The sequence below is a fragment of the Zea mays genome, chromosome 5 (assembly GCF_902167145.1).
Source record: "Zea mays cultivar B73 chromosome 5, Zm-B73-REFERENCE-NAM-5.0, whole genome shotgun sequence".
In the NCBI taxonomy this organism is placed as follows: domain Eukaryota; kingdom Viridiplantae; phylum Streptophyta; class Magnoliopsida; order Poales; family Poaceae; genus Zea; species Zea mays.
Window position 1 is genome coordinate 179,695,829 of NC_050100.1, and position 21,826 is coordinate 179,717,654.

The 21,826-nt window shown below is 45.2% G+C and overlaps 1 protein-coding gene across 1 annotated transcript; it reads left to right on the top strand.

Moving 5' to 3' along the window:
• The first annotated feature begins 2,957 nt into the window (after positions 1-2,957).
• LOC542654 (nucleosome/chromatin assembly factor A104) lies at positions 2,958-6,819 on the top strand. The gene is made up of 10 exons (NM_001112178.2): positions 2,958-3,189; positions 3,879-4,001; positions 4,112-4,162; positions 4,324-4,392; positions 4,475-4,588; positions 4,670-4,731; positions 6,003-6,063; positions 6,342-6,398; positions 6,464-6,526; positions 6,746-6,819. Exons 1-10 carry the CDS (start codon positions 3,058-3,060, stop codon positions 6,788-6,790), a joined length of 777 nt encoding a protein of 258 aa, NP_001105648.1. The 5' UTR covers positions 2,958-3,057; the 3' UTR covers positions 6,791-6,819.
• Positions 6,820-21,826: the final 15,007 nt, after the last annotated feature.

Genomic DNA, 21,826 nt, shown 5'->3' on the forward strand with positions numbered 1-21,826 from the left:
CATGCGACAGACAGCCCCACCAAACGACTAGTTTGGTGGTTGGGGCTATAAATACCCCCAACCACCCCACATTCAAATCATCCAAGTTTTCAACCTTCCAACCACTTACAAGAGCTAGGCATTCAATACAAGACACACCCAAGTGATCAAATCCTCTCCCAATTCCACAAAAGTTTTAGTGTTAAGTGAGAGTGATTTGTTGTGTTCTTTTGAGCTCTTGCGCTTGGATCGCTTTCTTCTTTCTCATTCTTTCTTGTGATTAATACTCAATTGGGCAAGAGACACCAATTGTGTGGTGGTCCTTGCGGGGAAGTTTCGTTCCCGGTTGATTTGAGAAGAGAAAGCTCACTCGGTCCGAGGGACCGTTTGAGAGAGGGAAGGGGTTGAAAAAGACCCGGCCTTTGTGGCCTCCTCAACGGGGAGTAGGTTTGCGAGAACCGAACCTCGGTAAAACAAATCCGCGTGTCACACTTCTTATTTGCTTGCGATTTGTTTTCCACCCTCTCTCGCGGACTCGATTATATTTCTAACGCTAACTCGACTTGTAGTTGTGATTATTTTTGAGAATTTCAGTTTCGCCCTATTCACCCCCCTCTAGGCGACTTTCACCTACACTAGCACACTACGCAAGAATACCAGGTTATCAGATCAATTTAAAAATTGTGCCCAAAAAAGCACATTCCATTAGAGGCGACTCGTGTCAGTCACTCACCTCAGGCATGAAGACGCCGAGCATGCGGCATCCAATCTGCTCTCGTCGGCCGCTGAACCTGCGGTAGCCCATGCGAGCAACCCTGATCAAGACAGAGTAGTCGGGGCGGGGGGTGACATCTTTGGCGCGAACCCCAGGGGCATGTGGAGGGGCGAAGCAGGCGGGGGAGGGGGGACAACGTCTCGGGCATGAGACACAATGGAGAACGCGGAGCATGCACTTAGGGGCGAGGACGACGTAGGCATCTCGGCGCGTGTGTGGGTGTGGATGGTAGGCGGACGACGTCTTAGGCATAAACCCCAGGGACGCGCGGAGGGGGTGGAGCAGATCGAGGAGAAGGGACGCCAAGGCCGGGAGGACGGACGACGACTGTTGCGCGACGGGGTGTTCCTGATGTTGGGTGGTGGGGTGAGGGGGGCAGGGGCACAGTGGGAATTGACCTTTCTTTCGCAAAGCATGGCATGGAGAGGGGAGAGGAAGGGAGCTCGGATAACCGGAGATGGGGTTGAGGATGACGATGGTGACGTCGAACACGAAGTGTGTCGCCTTGCTACTCAAGGACGATAGGTACCCCATTGATCCTCCTTACGGGCCCATGGCCTACACGAGAGGGGAGAGGAAGGGATCTCAGATCCGGTGTCTCGGGGGAGGTGGGAGTCCCACCGTTAGGCATTTTGCGCTTGGAGACGGGGTGGAGGATGATGGTGGCGACGTCGGGGTATGGTGAGGACGGGTGACGCTGTCCCGCACCATCCCGCGCAGCCGCTCCAGCGCCTCCTGTCTCATCTCCAACGGCTGATTGGTAGCATCTCATATTCTCCACCGCTTGTGGCTCGGCTCAGCGGGACGCAAAGGAAACGGGGAGGAAGGAGGCTAGAGGCTCACTTGGCGGAGATCACGGGCAGGGCGTGGGCGGACACAAGGAACTAGAGGAGGCACAAGATTGGTGGGGGTGAGGATCGCAGGAGTGGGGCATGGCATACTTGTGGACACCCACGTTACATCCTTATAGAGTAGTAGAGAAGTGACTAATCTTTAGTCACTTTTATTTTAGCTCATTAGATGCAAACATGCCCTTATCGACGAGTATATATACTGGAAAGTTTTAAACATGATAGTATAAATAAAATAAGTATAAATTAATTATTTTTCTATAAAAAGCTGTGAAAACAATCCAAACCTGATGGAAAGCATGCACATCCCCATTAGGGCACGACCGAGCATATCTGGGAGACTGATGCGGCAACACACATGACAGGAGTGGCTAGGAGCGGTGCGGCTTCACATGCGACGTGCATGACTTGCGGGGTGACGCGTGACCATGAAATCCTATGACTATGAGAATTTAATTTATAACATACATCTGACTCCAACAATTTAATCTAGAACTTCCATCTAATTGTAAGAAATCAATCTAGATTGAACATATTTATTAAACCATGAGTTTAGAGCAGATAAAAAAAATGACGTACCATGTTTCTTGATTGAGCGAACAGAGACAAAACCTGCCATATAGGACAATTCACAAGGTTTAGGGTTTAGACTTTGAATTCTCCTATTAGTAACAAAGGCGCTAGTAAGATATAGAACGCTTATTATACATTCACTTCTCACGGTGGCATAAACACAAAGAGACAATATTAGTTTTTATGGTTTCCACTGTCATCGTTATCCCCCAATTTAAATGGTAAAATTAAGCCCAAATAGATATTAGAATCATGTTTATTGGCTACAAACCTACATTCACACTCAACTAACCAACAAAACATACATATCTTTGTATTTTATATTCTATATTAAGTATAAATGGAAACCATAGCAATGTATGGATACTTTGCTATTTGGTATTAACCCCACAATCCTCTGTAGGGTTTAACAAGTAGTAGGAACTCATTGGATGAAAATATATAAAGAAACGTTTTAAATATGGTAATATAAGTACAATAAGTAAAAGGAAAACTAAATCGGGTATCCAATTGTCTCATTCCTACGTTCCCTACACAGCTGCACTGTCACTTATGGGTCCGAAGCCGCCGAACGCACAATGACAAGCATAAGCCGGGCCGCACCTAATCCTTAGGGTTAGGGTTTTAGAAAACCCCCATGGGAGTGGACAGTCCCGCACCGATCCGACGGCCCGGCCCACCCGAAGCCGACCCAATACTCCACGAGCGCGAATCTCAGCACCTCCCTATATAATAGAGCTCGCGCGGGCACCACTGCCTTCTCCCAGCTCCGCCTCCCTTTCCTACCTTCTTCCCTCCGTCTCCCAGCTCGCGCAGGCAGGCGACACAGCGACGCTAAAAACCCTAGAGCGAGGAGGCGTGCCAGGCCAGCGGTTTGCGATGACGGCACCGGCGGACAAGGGGAAGAAGGCCAAGACCGATGCCGACGGCGGCGAGGAGAACGAGCAAATCGACGGCGCCCTTGTCTTCTCCATCGAGAAGCTCCAGGAGATTCAGGACGAGCTCGAGAAGGTCAGCCGCAAGCCTCTTCTTCCTATCCTTCGTGCGGTGTGATGGGTTATGGGTGGTTGGTACTGTTGGATTTGGTAGTGGGGTTTGGGTAGGACCGTAGGAGCGTAAGGTTGTGTTTTGGTATGCTGGAATTGTCCGGCACTGAGCAGTATCGGTTCAGTTGTTGCTAGTTCTGTTCGGGCACTGTGCCAATTGTGCCGCTGGAGGTTGGAGGACGGAATTATAGTGACAGTGTGTAGCTAGAGCGTAGGAGGCTTGTGTCCTGGCTGATACGTAAGGTGCTTCTGGTGGCTGAACTCAGTAACTTTTATTATATTACAGTTTTTTATAGCGTTATAAAACATGTCTAGTTTAGTCACAGCATATGGTAGGTGATTTTGATGTGGATACTGTGGAGTTTTTTATGCTCGAGGCAGGGGTTGGTTCCTGTGGAAGTTTTTATGCTGCATTTATAATCAAAATTAAGCAACGCAGATCATGTGTTCAAAAACACTTGGTACCTTGCGCGCTCTGTTACTCCATGTCACCCATCCATGGCATACATACGAGTCGATTTTTTGTTGAAAAAGGATGTCTTTTTAAGACAAGCCCATCATTGGTCCGAGCTATACTATTTACTATGGAAATTTTATGAATGAAATGAAACATAGCACTGCCATGCTTATGATACCTTTGTTCATTGCTGACAGGTTAATGAGGAAGCAAGTGACAAGGTTATGGAGGTGGAGCAGAAATACAGTGAGATTCGCAGACCTGTCTATCTCAAGAGGGGTGACATTATCAAGACCATCCCGGACTTTTGGCTCACAGCGGTTTGTAGGCTACTCTGTGCTATACAAATGTGTCTTTCTGCAATTCTGCTGGAAGTGTTTATGGATGCGTGCGATTCTAATTTGTTGTGTTATGTGCTGTTGACCTACAGTTTTTGAGCCATCCTCTACTAAGTGAGCTTCTGACTGAAGAGGATCAGAAGGTATTCTATACCTCAAACAATTTACTTCCCAATCCCTTGAAATTATGAATATTGAATTGAAGCAACAGAAACCTTTTGAATTTAAAACCAGCTTTGTGGTTATTCTTCGTGGATCTATGTATGTATGTAACATAGAGTTATCTTATGATCTCTCGCTGCAGATATTCAAGTACTTGGACTCCATTGATGTCGATGATTCTGATGTTAAGGCAGGATATTCCATTTACCTTGTAAGTATCATTTCTTACAGTCAATTAGAGTTTCCACATTGTTTCACTTGTATTTCCTAGTTTAATTTTTTAAAACTGGCAGAACTTCTCTGAGAACCCGTACTTTGAAGACACAAAGCTTACAAAGACCTATTCCTTTGTTGATGATGGAACAACCACAATAAAAGCTTCTCAAATTAAGTGGAAGGATGGAATGGTACTGTTATGTTCCAAAGCTACACATAATGTTTGTTTTAGATGTAGAAAGTCTAATGCCTTTTCAATAATGTATGTGAAGGGACCTGCAAATGGAAATGGTATTAACAAGAAGGGAAACAAGCGGCCATTAGTAGTGGAAAGGTTGGTTATTACTACCATGTTTATTGTTTCTTTTGGTTTACCCTTCCTAGTTAGATTGTCAAGTTATCTATGATATCATTCTTGTTTGTAGCCTTCTGTGATGCTATAATTTTTTAATGTATATGCTTTTGAAGTGTTATTTCTCAGCAGGATATGTAATCACACATTTTGTTATGTATTATACATGAATTCTTGTGTCGTTTGTGTAGATTTCTTACTACATACTGAGGTATTGCACAATAACGTTGTTGCGACCAATGAACAACCAGTGGATTGATTAAGCTGTTTGTTTCTCTTGCATTTGTTGCTCCATGGTTAGAGGTCACTGGCTTTCAAATAATCCTATTGTATGCAAATTTATGACCTTTTGGACAATGATGCATTCAATTTTAACGAACTTAGCATTAACATACATTGACTTATTCTGGAAGTATGCAACTATACAAGTAGGTCTGACAAAAAAGTACTTCAATTCTATTGCGTTCTTGTAGTTGGTAACCATTGTGAACTTAGAAGTCAGTTCAGGGTTCTTAAGGAGGTAAGACGAGGCATGCCAAATTTGGTGTGTTTTGTCACTATGGGCGGTCCTACGTACAACTGTTTTTTTGGCATGAAGTTTTTAACATAGAATGTATAATACATGTGTACTGTGATATTTTGGTTGAATTACATGTTTGAGACCAAAATCACACGTCATATAATTCCTTGAATCATCTCTTGGTTACCTTTCTCAAGCTAGTTTTCTTCTAATATATAGATTTTAAAGTCATTTCAGGCTCTTGAAATCCTGTGCCTGCCACCGCTTGTCATCTAGTCAATCATTCAGCCAATCTGGATACATGTTACCTTGTGGCCAACAAGATATACCATTGTCTTCTAGCGCTTGAGAAACTGAAGTCGATATTCTCTTGGAAACTGTACCAAAATGGCATAAATTGATAGAAAATGTGCATCTCTTGGCATGAACCTTGTCGCATGCTCATAATCTTTTCTCTGGATACATATGCTTGCTATCTCTTGTCTTTTTTGGCTTGCACGCAACAGTAATTTTTTAGTAGAATACCCTAGTTAATAGCTTCCATGTGCTACCTGTATACCTGTTTTTAGAAGATACTGTAGTTAGAAACTTTATTTAAGCTATATTCTTACCGAATTATTGTGAAGACTTTTGTTGATTATGGCAAAGACTTCTCTTGCATGTCATCAGTACATTGCCATTTTTGCCTTCAGTTACACTGGAAGTTAGTGTCTTATTTCGTTTTTCCTTGCAGTTTTTTCTCCTGGTTTAGTGATACAGAGCTCAAGAGTCTTGCTGATGGTGTGCAAGATGAGGTAAAAACTCACGCCACTCGTCTTGATAGTGTTATTCACATGTCACCAAACTCTATTACAAAACTATATTGTCCAGTATTTGTTGATTGGTATTGGATTAATTTTCGGACTTTTTAAAAAAACTGGGAACACCAAGCAAACTGTTGTGCTTGAATTCTTGTACTTATTTAGTTTATCTCATCGACTGGCAATCCGGGCCATGTGTTTGTTTTGGAAGGTCAGAAGTTGCATGATTTTTTTATTCCTTCGAGAGTTTTCTGAGGTTTCAAATTGCGCAGGTGGCGGAGATCATCAAGGAAGACTTGTGGCCTAATCCTTTGAAGTACTTCAACAATGTCAGTATTGTCGCCTACATTTATCTTAAATATTTTTGTCTGGTTCTTACATTTTCTCTTTCCAGGAGGTTGAAGATGAATTTGAAGGAGATGAAGAAGATGATGACGACGACGACGACGATGATAATGTAAGCTTATTGTCTTGCTTGCATTATGTTTCCTTCTGATTTTAAACCCAAAAAAACAATTGATTCCCTGGCAAACTTGGGTAGCAACAATGCATTGTAGCACATTATTACCCTTGAATCTCAACCCTAGCAAGGCATTAATTTCAACCCTAGCATGTAGTTTTTCTGTGTTTTGTTGATCAAGCTTTCCCTCGTTTGATGGCATCTTGCGGTTTGCAGTTGGATGGTGATGACAATGACGATGATGGGGACCAGGAGAACTGAGCCCTCGCGTTTAGGCGGGGAATTATGTGACCCGTTTGGGGGATTTTTTTTGGTTGTTTGACTTAGCTGGAACTCAACTTAGGGAACTGTTTAGTGCCTTATGAAGTCAACCAACTTGAAAGGAGACTGCTATATCATAATCTCGGTATATCTATCAACGCAGTTTGACCTGTGATTCAGTTTGTTTGTGCTTCGGTCGGTCGCCTTCAGATGCATGATGCATGGACATGTTGTCACTGCTCAACAACTATGGCCCCTTGTCCGAGTGTTTCCGTTTGCATATGGACTTGTGTCTTGGCCTCTTGGCCGAGTGATCTAGTCGCGAGCATCCCTTTCCAATTCCAATGCCTGCGGAGTATTTGGATAGCTAGGGCAGGCCAGTTTGATCCAGCCTGGGGACGGTCATCCCGTTTCCGTGGACCCTGTACTGTACTGTTACGCGCATCGCCAGATCTCTATACATCCGGGATACAAAATCACTCTCCTTTTGCAGTAGGCCCACGCGAATATTTTTTATGTGGGGTCTTCAGGTTGAATGCGAGACCGGTGGTTTTTGAATCTCGGACGCATATATTTTCTTCCCCCGCTGGGCACCGCGGCTGGCGTGGCACGACTGGCCGGTCCGTGTGGCCGACCGGTCTAGCTCGGGGTATTAGGCTGTTGGAGACTTGTTATCAAATGCTATGAATTAAGAACAAGACAACATAAAATGTTAAATGATACTGTCCTTCGTCCGTGAAGCATTATTCCTTTGAGGATAATGGGTCTTGGACGAAGATTGATGAGAGTATTATTACGAAGTTGAACCTTCGTAATAAACTTTCAATAAACATTGTAAAATAATGTAAAATAAAAGGTATGAAATGAATGAATAAATCACAGATGCATTATATTGTATTTACTTGATATATTGAATCACTAAATACAATGATACCTATGCCTTGACAAAGGTTGAATTCCGAGAGATGCAATTGCAAATACCAAAAATGCGTGAACAGTAACGGAATACTGTTCACTATTTATAGGCACAGGACACAGCCTGTGAGGAATTACAAGTATGCCCCTTATAAAAACTTACAACATTGACTCAGACATTTATGGACTAAAAGGTCATTCTATCTTTAAGTCGGTTTGTAATGCCGAAGCTTTACGAAGAAGAACCTTCGGCTATATTATACAAACAGCTTCATCCGAGGACCACTTCTTTCCATAAGACCTTCGGCGACGAAGCATAGTCCCAACATAGGCTATCTCCAGCATTTTTCATTTGTGACTTTGCACTCTCCATTTCAATATAGATCGAAGGTGAAGTCCTAACTTATAATATGTTCATGGACTTAGTCAACGAGCAATCTCCAAAATGATCCGAGACCCCCTAGGTGCAAGACAAGTTTTCTTCGTTGATCTTTCTTCCATCCATAATCGACGAGAGTATGTTCATGCCTGTCCCGTTGCCTAACTCCGCAGCCTCTCTTTCGTTATCGGTATTTTCCTCCATATCCACAGTTCCACACCAACAAAGCGTCGATACTCTTACTATTGAGCCTCCAACGACCGACACTCAAGCCTCTTTCACCAACATTTGTCCTCCACAACTGTTTGCTTATCCGTATCCTTCTCTATGCCCATATGAATATATATAGGTGTACATTTGGGTCGGGCCTAATGGGCCGACCCGAAGCACGAAAAAAGCACAGCTCAGGCACGACCCGAAATATTTTAGTGTCGGGCCGTCACGACCCGATATATCGGGCCGGGTTTGGGCCGAGGTCGCGGCCCATGGACGGGCACGAGCACGACCCGTTTAAGGCATGCACGAAATGGTCCATATAGAGACACAAAAAGGCCCATATATTTATTAAAATCACACTTCATTCCACACTTTCATGTACTTGATAAAGAACACAAAGTTAGAGATAATGTTAGTTAGATGTTTTTTGTAGCTTTGAATTAGAGTATGTGATGTAATTTTAATTTTTTATGAACATTAGATAATGAACTAAACTTACGAACTTTATATAGAGCTGATTATACTCTTTTTGTTTCTAACAAAATGATTTGTAAACGAGGTATTCATTGCATAGCTCTGGTAATTTAATACAAACTAGCCGGTTGTTCGTGCGTTGCGACGACTTACAACAATATCCACGTAAACTATCCACCAAAAAAATTTCAAGATTTTTTATTGATTGTCTCCGCTCTCCGTATAATATTTTTTGATTTGACTAACTGATGTTATTGTTTATTCCATCCAATATGTCTTGGTACAACACAGCCTATGAAGTGAGCGATTAGAAGAGAGTTCACAACGACTGACTCAACGAACAGAGATTATAGAATAACATAATTTCACCATACAGAGACCAAATAAGAGAAAATTTGTGAGCTCAAGTTTCTAAAATAAATCACATGAACTCAAACTTATAAAAAAGATAGATCAAAATATGAAGTGATTGCTAAAGTCAGACATCAATAAAACTTGATGCACTCCATATAAATTATGCTACTTCGTAGCAATTACTAACGTTTAAAACCAACAAATAACCTTTTATTTTACTGTTAGTGTGACAAATCATTATTGTTTCATCCAATTCATCAACCTCAAACACCATGGGCTCCATTGCGCCAATGTGGTCTCAGAAACGACCTAATGCTTGCAAGAGCCAAGAACGTCATGACGTGCTTGGGCTGTAGCCTCGGCCCGTAGTGCTGGGCCGGGCTGACACAATTATATATATTTTATTTTACAAAAAAACATATATACATATACATATATACGATTTATATTCAATATTAAAAACATCCGAGCATGATGTTCTACTGGTTAGACACCTTCACCCAATGTCTCCCGACATTCATCCATTAGGGCATGAGATTCGAACCCCACATCCTACATCATTTTTTAACATTTTACGCTGATTTAATCAAATGTGCTGACGGGCTAACGGGCTGACCCGGTACAGTCAGCAGGCCGCCGTGACGTGCCTGGGCCAGAGTTGTGGCTCGCAGGCGTTTGGCCCGTGGCGGGCCGCCGTTTGGCCATCTATAGGCGTGCAGTGGATTAATTTAAAATAGAGGTGAGGGGTTATTTGTAAAAATATGACGCAGGACGACCGTTGAAACTGGTGCTTTAAGTATAGTAGAGATATTAAGTTTGCTTTTGGTCAAATTTATTTGTCTTATCTTTTATTTGTTTTGAATTTCGGGCCCTAATGTGAATTTCGGGCTTTTATAATTTCGGACCGTCCGAAATGAGCCCGACACGTTTGACCAATTACGGGTCGGGCCGTGGGCCGAGGGCTAGGCCCGAAATCCAAACGGGTCAGACCGGTCCGAAATTCAAATAATACGGGCCTTTTCGGGCTTGGGCCGGACCGGGCCGGACGACCCGAATGTACACCTATATGGACATTGAAAGGGAAATATGGTTAACCTTTTCCCAGTATTAATTTTGGTGGTTGAATGTTCAACACAAATATTGGACTAACTAGTTTGCTCTAGATTATATGTTCTACAAATGCATAAAGGTTCAACACAAGACAATAAAAGATTAAAACTAGGGTTCAATACAAAGGAGCAAAGGAACCAAGAGTGCCCTGGTCTGGCGCACCAGACTGTCCGGTGCACCAGCACTGTACAGAGTCCAAACAACTACTCTCGGGTTTCAGCCAGCGCGCTCCGCTATAATTCACCGGACTGTCCGGTGTGCCACTGAACTGTCTGGTGCACCAGCGGAGCAACGACTACTTCGCGCAACGGTCGCCTGCAAAAGCTGAAGATTCAGAGGAACAGTGCGCAACAGTGGGCGGTAGTGCAAAGCCGCCCGTCAGAGGCGCACCGGACACTGAACAGTGCCTGTCCGGTGCGGCACCGGACTGTCCGGAGCCACTAGAGGATAAAGCCTCCAACGGTCAGAAGCTCCCTGTTGGAGAGGAAATCTCCGGCCGAGTGGCGGAGTGCACCCGCCCTAAATCCTAAGATGAGGAGGGGCTTAGGCGTTTTGCTTGATCATTGGAGTGAAGGGGAAGAACACAAGAACACACAAGGGTTTAGAGTGGTTCGGGCCACCGGAGCGTAACACCCTACTCCACTGTGAGTTGTATTGTTTGAGAGCTTGTATGAGCTAGCGAGTCTAAGATTGCGTGTATGTGTAACGTCGCATGCCTCCCCTTTTATAGCCGAAGGGGGGCATGCACAACGGGACTGGACCCCGACATGTGGGCCCAGGGACATAAAGAATATAGCACTCGGGACTACAAATATTTGCTGCCGGGGCAATCCCCTTGCGTCCTGTCGTCCGAGATCTGTGTATCTTCGGCGTGCTGGGGAATCTTCTTGTAGAAGGAATAACAGAGTGCACTGTCTGGTGCGGGTGCACTGTTTGCCAGCAGCCCAGCAGGCGCGCCGCCTGCTGGATGACCTTGACACCGCCTGCCAGCGGATGAGACGACACACATTAAATGCTGAGAGGGCACGTCGCTCGTCAGCGCAGTGGCAGGCGACACGTCCTTTCTCCAATAAATGCAGGGGCTGCACGACTGAAAGGGAAATGTGCCCTTGGGCCATTTCTAAGTATTTTGGTGATTGAGTGCCAACACAAGTGGTCATGTGTTAATCTATGCCAAATGATGGACAAAGTGCAAATCAAGAGTAAAGGTATGTTTCTAAGACTTAGTACAATGTTTTGGAGACTAATGTATTGTGTCTAAATGCTAGAAATAGGAAAAAACCAATTTGGAAAAGACTTGGCTGAGCAGCCAAAACTCTGCGCAGTCTGGGTGCATCGGACTGTCCGGTGGTGCACCGTACAGTGTCCGGTGCGCCAGGCTGGCTCTGGCGAACTGGCTGCTCTCGGGTTTCGTCGGCGGCGTACGACTATAAATCATCGGACTGTCCGGTGGTGCACCGGACTGTCTGGTGAGCCAACAGTCTGCCGGGCCAACGGCCGGCCGCGTAATCCGCGCGCGACGCGTGGCAGAGCCAACGGTCAGAAGGGGGCACCGGACTGTCCGGTGTGCACCGGACAGTGTCCGGTGCGCCAACGGCTCTGAATCTCCAACGGCCGGCTTCGCCAAAGAAGGAAAGAAATCTACACCGGACAGTGTCCGGTGGTGCACCGGACTGTCCGGTGCGCCAGGCGACAGAAGGCAAGAATTGCCTTCCTGGAATGCTCTCAACGGCTCCTAGCTGCCTTGGGGCTATAAAAGGGACCCCTAGGCGCATGGAGGAACACACCAAGCATTCTCTAAGCATTCCTAAGCACCAAGACTCAAATTCCGCGCATTCGATTTTTTGTGATAGCAACTAGAGCTCCATTTGAGTAGAGATCTATTTGGGTTGTGTTGTGAGCTCGAGTTGTGACTTGTGTGCGTGTTGTGCTCTGATTTTGTGTCTTGTGTGTGTTGCTCATCCCAGCCTTACTTTCGTGCTTCTTTGTGAACATCAAATTGTAAGGGCGAGAGGCTCCAAGTTGTGGAGATTCCTCGCAAGCTGGATATAGTAAAGTAAAGCAAAACACCGTGGTATTCAAGTGGGTCTTTGGACTGCTTGAGAGGGGTTGACTGCAACCCTCGTCCGTTGGGACGCCACAACGTGGAGTAGGCAAGTGTTGGACTTGGCCGAACCACGGGATAAACCACTGTGCCTATCTGTGTTGATCTTCTTGTGGTTATCGTGTCTTGCAAGAACTTCTCTCTAGCCACTTGGCTTTATTATGCTAACTCCTAATCAAGCTTTGTGGCATTAAGTTTCAAGTTTTTACAGGATCACCTATTCACCTCCCTTTAGGTGCTCTCAATTGGTATCGGAGTCGTTCTCTTCACGTAAGGGACTAATCGCCCGAAGAGATGGATCCTAAGGGCAAGGGGATGGTGGTCAATGATAAGGAGAAGGAGTCCTTCATCAATGATCCAAAAGATGACAAGCCTACTGACTCGGGCTCGAGCCATAAAAGAAAAGACGAGAAGAAGAAGAAAACAAGGCGCATCAAGGAGATCGTCTACTATGACGACAGCGACGAGTCCTCTTCTTCCCAAAAGGACGACGACAACTACGAGAAAAAGAAAACGGTCAAGTCAAACTTTTCTTTTGATTATTCTCATATTCCGCAAAGTACAAATGCTCATTTACTCTCCATTCCACTTGGTAAACCTCCTCACTTTGATGGAGAGGACTACGGATTTTGGAGTCACAAAATGCGTAGTCACTTGTTCTCTCTCCATCCAAGTATATGGGAGATAGTAGAGAATGGAATGTAATTTGATAGCACGGATAGTCCTTTGTTTATTAATGAACAAATTCATAAAAATGCACAAGCTACTACTGTGTTGTTAGCCTCATTGTGCAGGGATGAATATCATAAAGTGAGCGGCTTGGATAACGCCAAGCAAATTTGGGACACCCTCAAGATCTCACATGAGGGGAACGATGTCACCATGCTCACCAAGATGGAGTTGGTGGAGGGCGAACTTGGGAGATTCGCAATGATCAGGGGAGAGGAGCCAACCCAAACGTACAACCGGCTCAAGACCCTCGTCAACAAAATAAGAAGCTATGGAAGCACGCGATGGACGGATCACGACGTCGTCCGCCTAATGCTAAGGTCCTTCATTGTCCTTGATCCACATCTTGTAAACAATATTCGTGAAAATCCTAGGTACACCAAGATGTCGCCCGAAGAAATACTTGGAAAGTTCGTAAGCGGGCGGATGATGATCAAGGAGGCAAGATACGTCGATGATGCGTTGAATGGCCCAATCCACGAGCCTCAAACCGTGGCTCTCAAAGCAACAAGGAGCAAGGAGGTTCTACCTAGCAAGGTGGCGCAAGTTGAGGCGACCGGGCTTAACAAAGAAGAAATGGCCCTCATCATCAAGCGGTTCAAGACATCACTAAAGGGTCGCAAGGAGCATCCAAACAAGAACAAGACGAAGGGGAAACACTCATGCTTCAAATGTGGTAAGATTGGTCATGTTATCGCTAATTGTCCCGATAATGATAGTGACCAGGAACAAGAGAAGAAGAGGGAAAAGAAGAAGGCGTACAAGAAGGCTAAGGGCGAGGCACATCTTGGCAAGGAGTGAGACTCGGATTGTTTGTCGTCCGACTCCGACAACGAAGGACTCCCCGCCTCGGCCTTCAACAAGTCGTCCCTCTTCCCAAATGAACATCACACATGCCTAATGGCAAAGGAGAAGAAGGTAAACACTCGAAAGTCTACTTATGCTTCTAGTGATGATGAATCTAGCGATGATGAAATAGACTACGCTAGTTTGTTCAAGGGCTTAGATAGAACTAAGATTGATAAGATCAATGAGTTGATTGATGCCTTGAATGATAAGAATAGATTATTAGAAAAGCAAGAGGATCTTTTGTATGAAGAACATGATAAATTTGTAGAAACACAAAATTCTCTTGCTTTAGAAGTTAAAAGAAATGAAATGCTTTCATGTGAATTGTCTACGTGCCATGAATCTATCTCTAGCCTAAAAAGTGTTAATGATGATTTGAATGCTAAGTTAGAAATAGCTAGTAAATCAACATCTCACGAAGAACATGTTATGATTTGCAATAGGTGCAAAGATTTTAATGTTGATGCTTGTAGTGAACACCTAGTTTGCATTTCTAAACTAAATGATGAAGTGGCTAGTCTTAATGCTCAACTTAAGACTAGCAAAAATGATTTTGATAAACTAAAATTTGCAAGGGATGCCTACACGGTTGGTAGACACCCCTCAATTAAGGATGGGCTTGGTTTCAAGAGAGAAGCCAAGAACTTAACAAGTCATAAGGCTCCCATTCCCGCCAAGGAGAAAGGGAAGGCCCCTATGGCAAATAGTGTTAAAAAGAATCATGCCTTCATGTACCATGATAGGAGACATTCTAGGGATGTTCATTATAATAGAAGTTATAATGCTTTTGCTTCACATGCCATGATTGCTTCAAGTTCCTCTAGTGTGTATGGTAGAAATATGCCTAGGAAAAATGTTGCTCATGTTCCTAGGAAAATTAATGAACCTTCTACTATTTATCATGCTTGCAATGCTTCCTTTGCTATTTGTAGAAAGGATAAGAAGGTGATTGCTAGGAAATTAGGGGCAAAATGCAAGGGAGATAAAACTTGCATTTGGGTCCCTAAGGATATTATCACTAACCTTGTAGGACCTAACAAGAGTTGGGTACCTAAGACCCAAGCCTAATTTGCCTTGCAGGTTTATGCATCCGGGGGCTCAAGCTGGATTATCGACAGCGGATGCACAAACCACATGACGGGGGAGAAGAAGATGTTCTCTTCCTACGTCAAGAACAAGGATTCCCAAGATTCAATCATATTCGGTGATGGGAACCAAGGCAAGGTGAAAGGACTAGGAAAATTGCTATTTCATCCGAGCACTCTATTTCTAATGTATTCTTAGTTGAGTCGCTTGGATATAACTTGTTGTCTGTGAGTCAACTTTGTAACATGGGATATAATTGCTTATTCACAAATGTAGATGTGTCTGTCTTTAGAAGAAGTGATGGTTCATTAGCTTTTAAGGGTGTACTAGACGACAAACTTTATTTAGTTGATTTTGCAAAAGAGGAGGCTGGTCTAGATGCATGCTTAATTGCTAAGACTAGCATGGGCTGGCTGTGGCATCGCCGTTTAGCACATGTGGGGATGAAGAACCTTCACAAGCTTCTAAAGGGTGAACACGTAATAGGTCTAACAAATGTTACTTTCGAAAAAGATAGACCTTGTGCAGCTTGTCAAGCAGGCAAACAGGTGGGAAGCTCTCATCATACCAAAAATGTAATGACCACATCAAGACCTCTGGAGTTGCTTCATATGGATCTCTTCGGACCCGTCGCCTATCTAAGCATAGGAGGAAGTAAGTATGGTCTTGTTATAGTTGATGATTTTTCCCGCTTCACTTGGGTATTCTTTTTGCAGGATAAATCTGAAACCAAAGGGACCCTCAAGCGCTTCCTAAGGAGAGCTCAAAATGAGTTTGAGCTCAAGGTGAAGAAGATAAGGAGCGACAACGGGTCCGAGTTCAAGAACCTTCAAGTGGAGGAGTACCTTGAGGAGGAAGGAATCAAGCACGAGTTCTCTGCTCCCTATACACCACAGCAAAACGATGTGGTAGAGAGGAAGAAAAGGACACTCATAGACATGGCGAGGACAATGCTTGGAGAATTCAAGACACCCGAGCGGTTTTGGTCGGAAGCCGTGAATATGGCTTGCCACGCCATAAATCGGGTGTACCTTCATCGCCTCCTCAAGAAGACTTCGTATGAGCTTCTAACCGGTAACAAACCCAATGTTTCGTACTTTCGTGTATTTAGGAGCAAATGTTATATTCTAGTAAAGAAAGGTAGAAATTCTAAGTTTGCTCCCAAAGCTGTAGAAGGGTTTTTGTGAGGTTATGACTCAAATACAAAGGCGTATAGGGTCTTCAACAAATCATCGGGTTTAGTTGAAGTCTCTAGCGACGTTGTATTTGATGAGACTAATGGCTCTCCAAGAGAGCAAGTTGTTGATCTTGATGATGTAGATGAAGAAGACGTTCCAACGGCCGCAATACGCACCATGGCGATTGGAGATGTGCGGCCACAGGAACAAAAGGAGCAAGATCAACCTTCTTCCTCAACAATGGTGCATCCCCCAACTCAAGACGATGAACAGGTTCATCAAGAGAAGGCATGTGATCAAGGGGGAGCACAAGTTGATCAAGTTATGGAGGAAGAAGCACCTTAAGCCCCTCCAACTCAAGTTCGAGCGACGATTCAAAGGAATCATCCCATCGACCAGATATTGGGCGATATTAGCAAGGGAGTAACTACTCGCTCTAGATTAGTTAATTTTTGTGAGCATTACTCTTTTGTATCTTCTATTGAGCCTTTCAGGGTAGAAGAGGCCTTGCTAGATCCGGACTGGGTGTTGGCCATGCAGGAGGAGCTCAACAATTTCAAGAGAAATGAAGTTTGGACATTGGTGCCTCGTCCCAAGCAAAACGTTGTGGGAACCAAGTGGGTGTTCCGCAACAAACAAGACGAGCACGGAGTGGTGACAAGGAACAAGGCACGACTTGTGGCAAAAGGTTATGCCCAAGTCACAGGTTTGGACTTTGAGGAGACTTTTGCTCCTGTGGCTAGGCTAGAGTCAATTCGAATATTGTTAGCCTATGCCGCTCACCATTCTTTCAGGTTGTTCCAAATGGATGTGAAGAGCGCTTTCCTCAATGGGCCAATCAAGGAGGAGGTGTACGTGGAGCAACCCCCTGGCTTCGAGGATGAACGGTACCCCGACCACGTGTGTAAGCTCTCTAAGGCGCTCTATGGACTTAAGCAAGCCCCAAGAGCATGGTATGAATGCCTTAGAGACTTTTTAATTGCTAATGCTTTCAAGATTGGGAAAGCCGATCCAACCTTATTCACTAAGACTTGTGATGGTGATCTTTTTGTGTGCCAAATTTATGTCGATGACATAATATTTGGTTCTACTAACCAAAAGTCTTGTGAAGAGTTTAGCAGGGTGATGACTCAGAAATTCGAGATGTCGATGATGGGCGAGTTGAGCTACTTCCTTGGGTTCCAAGTGAAGCAACTCAAGGATGGCACCTTCATCTCACAAACGAAGTATTCACAAGACTTGCTCAAGAGGTTTGGGATGAAGGATGCCAAGCCCGCAAAGACTCCAATGGGAACTGACGGACACGTCGACCTCAACAAAGGAGGTAAGTCCATTGATCAAAAGGCATACCGGTCTATGATAGGGCCTTTACTTTATTTATGTGCTAGTAGACCGGATATTATGCTTAGTGTATGCATGTGTGCTAGATTTCAATCCGATCCAAGAGAGTGTCACTTAGTGGCCGTGAAGCGAATTCTTAGATATTTAGTCGCTACGCCTTGCTTCGGGATCTGGTATCCAAAGGGGTCTACCTTTGACTTGATTGGATATTCAGACTCCGATTATGCTGGATGTAAGGTCGATAGGAAAAGTACATCGGGGACGTGCCAATTCTTAGGAAGGTCCCTGGTGTCATGGAGCTCTAAGAAACAAACTTCCGTTGCCCTATCCACCGCTGAGGCCGAGTACGTTGCCGCAGGACAGTGTTGCGCGCAACTACTTTGGATGAGGCAAACCCTCAGGGACTTTGGCTACAATCTGAGCTAAGTCCCACTCCTATGTGATAATGAGAGTGCTATCCGCATGACGGATAATCCTGTTGAACACAGCCGCACAAAGCACATAGACATCTGACATCACTTTTTGAGAGACCACCAACAAAAGGGAGATATCGAAATGTTTTATGTTAGCACCGAGAACCAGCTAGCCGATATCTTTACCAAGCCTCTAGATGAGAAGACCTTTTGCAGGCTGCGTAGTGAGCTAAATGTCTTAGATTCACGGAACTTGGATTGATTTATAACATACATGTGTTTTATGCCTTGATCATGTTCCTTATGCATATTGTTGTTTATGTATGGTGCTCAAGTTGTACAAGCACTCCCCGGACCTCACAAGTCCATTTGCAAGTGATGCACATATTTCGGGGGAGTTGTGCTACAACTTGACCCTTTGAGACTAACCATGTGCTTGAGTTTTCTTAATTTAGTCTCAAAGGAGGGAAAAGGTGGACTTGGACCATGAAAGACTTCCACTGCACTCCGATGAGAGGGTAACTTATTCCAAGTTCATCTCCATGCTCTTATTGCCTTTTTACTCTTAGTTGAAGATTTTGGTGAGGCAATGGGGTTCTAGGGCCAAGATTGATCCCGTTTTGGTGCTTGATGCCAAAGAGGGAGAAAATAAGGCCAAAGCAACATATGGATCAGCTACCACTTGAGAATTTCGAAAATAGTAGAATAGCACTTGGGAATTTTGAAAATAGTAGAATAGAGCTTTTGGTTTGTCAAAAATCTCTTGTTGTCTCTTTTGTCAAAAGTTGGCCTCTTGTGGGGAGAATTGTTGATTATGGGAAAAAGGGGGAGTTTTTGAAATCTTTGATCAATTTCTATTGGAACAACTCTCTTGATGTCTCAACAAGTGTGCTTGACTTAGAGATAGGAAATTGAGGTTGATTTGCAAAAACAAAACCAAGTGGTGGCAAAGAATGATCCAAATATGCCAAATTTGAATAAAAAAATTTGTGTTCTCATTTGCATTGATGTTGCACTTCTTTTAGTTGCTTTTTGTTGTGTTGACATAAATCACCAAAAAGGAGGAGATTGAAAGGGAAATGTGCCCTTGGGCCATTTCTAAGTATTTTGGTGATTGAGTGCCAACACAAGTGGTCATGTGTTAATCTATGACAAATGATGGACAAAGTGCAAATCAAGAGTAAAGGTATGTTTCTAAGACTTAGTACAATGTTTTGGAGACTAATGTATTGTGTCTAAATGCTAGAAACAGGAAAAAACCAATTTGGAAAAGACTTGGCTGAGCAGCCAAAACTCTGCGCAGTCTGGGTGCACCGGACTGTCCGGTGGCGCACCGGACAGTGTCCGGTGCGCCAGGCTGGCTCTGGCGAACTGGCTGCTCTCGGGTTTCGTCGGCGGCGTACGACTATAAATCACCGGACTGTCCGGTGGTGCACCGGACTGTCCGGTGAGCCAACAGTCTGCCGGGCCAACGGTCGGCCGCGTAATCCGCGCGCGACGCGTGGCAGAGCCAACGGTCAGAAGGGGGCACCGGACTGTCCGGTGTGCACCGGACAGTGTCCGGTGCGCCAACGGCTCTGAATCTCCAACGATCGGCTTCGCCAAAGAAGGAAAGAAATCTGCACCGGACAGTGTCCGGTGGTGCACCGAACTGTCCGGTGCGTCAGGCGACAGAAGGCAAGAATTGCCTTCCTGGAATGCTCTCAACGGCTCCTAGCTGCCTTGGGGCTAGGGATGAAAGCGGTAATTCGAACTGTTAGAACAAATTTGATATTTTAAAATAGATATGCATAAAATTTAATGTTGATCTTTTCTTATGTTATCAAGTACATTTGTACAAATATGAATAAAATATTACACAAATTGTTTTATGTATTATTTGCTCCCTTCAACACCAAACGTTGAAAAAATTACCGAATTTGTTTCCGAATCCATACTGAAGTTTATATCTATTATTTGAGAAAATATAGGATGAATTTGAGGTTTACCTTTTATTAATCTTTACAAGCTGAATGTTAAAAACAAGAATACAAATTTGTATTGTAGATTCTATATCCTATTTATTCGCAATCAAAGAAAAATGACTAAAAAACTGATTACCGAATAAATACCATTTCCGACCGTTTTCATCCCTACTTGGGGCTATAAAAGGGACCCCTAGGCGCATGGAGGAACACACCAAGCATTCTCTAAGCATTCCTAAGCACCAAGACTCAAATTCCGCGCATTCGATTCTTTGTGATAGCAACTAGAGCTCCATTTGAGTAGAGATCTATTTGGGTTGTGTTGTGAGCTCGAGTTGTGACTTGTGTGCGTGTTGTGCTCTGATTTTGTGTCTTGTGTGTGTTGCTCATCCCAGCCTTACTTCCGTGCTTCTTTGTGAACATCAAATTGTAAGGGCGAGAGGCTCCAAGTTGTGGAGATTCCTCGCAAGCGGGATATAGTAAAGTAAAGCAAAACACCGTGGTATTCAAGTGGGTCTTTGGACCGCTTGAGAGGGGTTGACTACAACCCTCGTCCGTTGGGACGCCACAACGTGGAGTAGGCAAGTGTTGAACTTGGCCGAACCACGGGATAAACCACTGTGCCTATCTGTGTTGATTTTCTTGTGGTTATCGTGTCTTGCAAGAACTTCTCTCTAGCCACTTGGCTTTATTGTGCTAACTCCTAATCAAGCTTTGTGGCATTAAGTTTCAAGTTTTTACAGGATCACCTATTCACCCCCCTCTAGGTGCTCTCAACGACTTCACGTCAGGTTTGGCCCGTTAGCTTATGTCATGGGCCACAAGCAGCAGGTCTCCGCCTGAGCGGGAAGTGGAGGGCAAGGCCCGGACACGTGCCAGCACTAGACCCCTGCTCATACCAAGGTCCTCCTCGTTCCGGGACCCTGTTGGGGTTCAGATCTACCCGGAGGCTCCAGACTTATATGTATCCCGCTTCTTGCGTGGCGGTTCGCCTCTTTGACCGCTGGATACGACGAAGATGAAGGGGCGCTTAACCGTGGGGCGGTTGCATGCCCCTTGCACGGTGGTTCGCCTTCCTGACCGCTGGTTACTCCGAAAAAGAAAGGGGCGCGTAACCGCAGGGCAGTTGCACGCTCTTCTCTCGGGTTAGTCTGTATGACATGTGGGGCCTGGCCCCCCGTGTCATAAGGTGGGATCCTTGGTGCACACCGAGGGAGACTTCACCCGTGACACTTCAGGGGCGCTAGTGGGGGGATCTGCCTTTAAAAAGGGGCCAATCTCCCAGGCAGTAGACATGCCTCGCTCCTCTTGCGACCATCGCGCCCTTTCGCCTTCCGGGCCTCCAAATGGGGTGCGCTGGTGTTCCCTGGTGGGATTCGTGTAAAGGTCATCCCTTCCGGCGACTTCACCATCGGAGAGCGCGCACTCGTGGTGGTGTCGTCGGTCTTGTCTTCTTCTTGCTGCTGTTGGAGGGGTGCAACCCCCTGGGAGTTGGTATCCTTCCACCATCATTCGGCTTCAAGGATTTTCATCACGCAGCCCGGTCGCAACCTCCGGCCAGTGGTCATCCATAAGGATGACTACCAGCCTTGTGGTGGAGAGAAGCGAGCCGGGCAGCAGCCTCCCCCTGCCCTCAGCTTAAAGGATGTTCATCATCCGCACTGGGGAGGGGGGCGAGCTGAGTGGGAGCTTCCCCTTCCGCGCGGGCTGGCGGTCCGCTTCTTCCTCCAGCATTCGAGGGAGAAGGGTGTTTGCCGGCTTTGCAGAGGGGGCGAACCCCGGGTATGCGGGGCCAGCTGTCTGCGGCGCCGTCAGCTGCCGCGTGTCTGGCTCCCAGGCCTGGGTGGCTCTGGTGCTGCCTCTGGCGCTGCCTCCTGCCGCTGGGGCGGAGCATGACTGCCCGTCCACCGCACGGGCGACAATC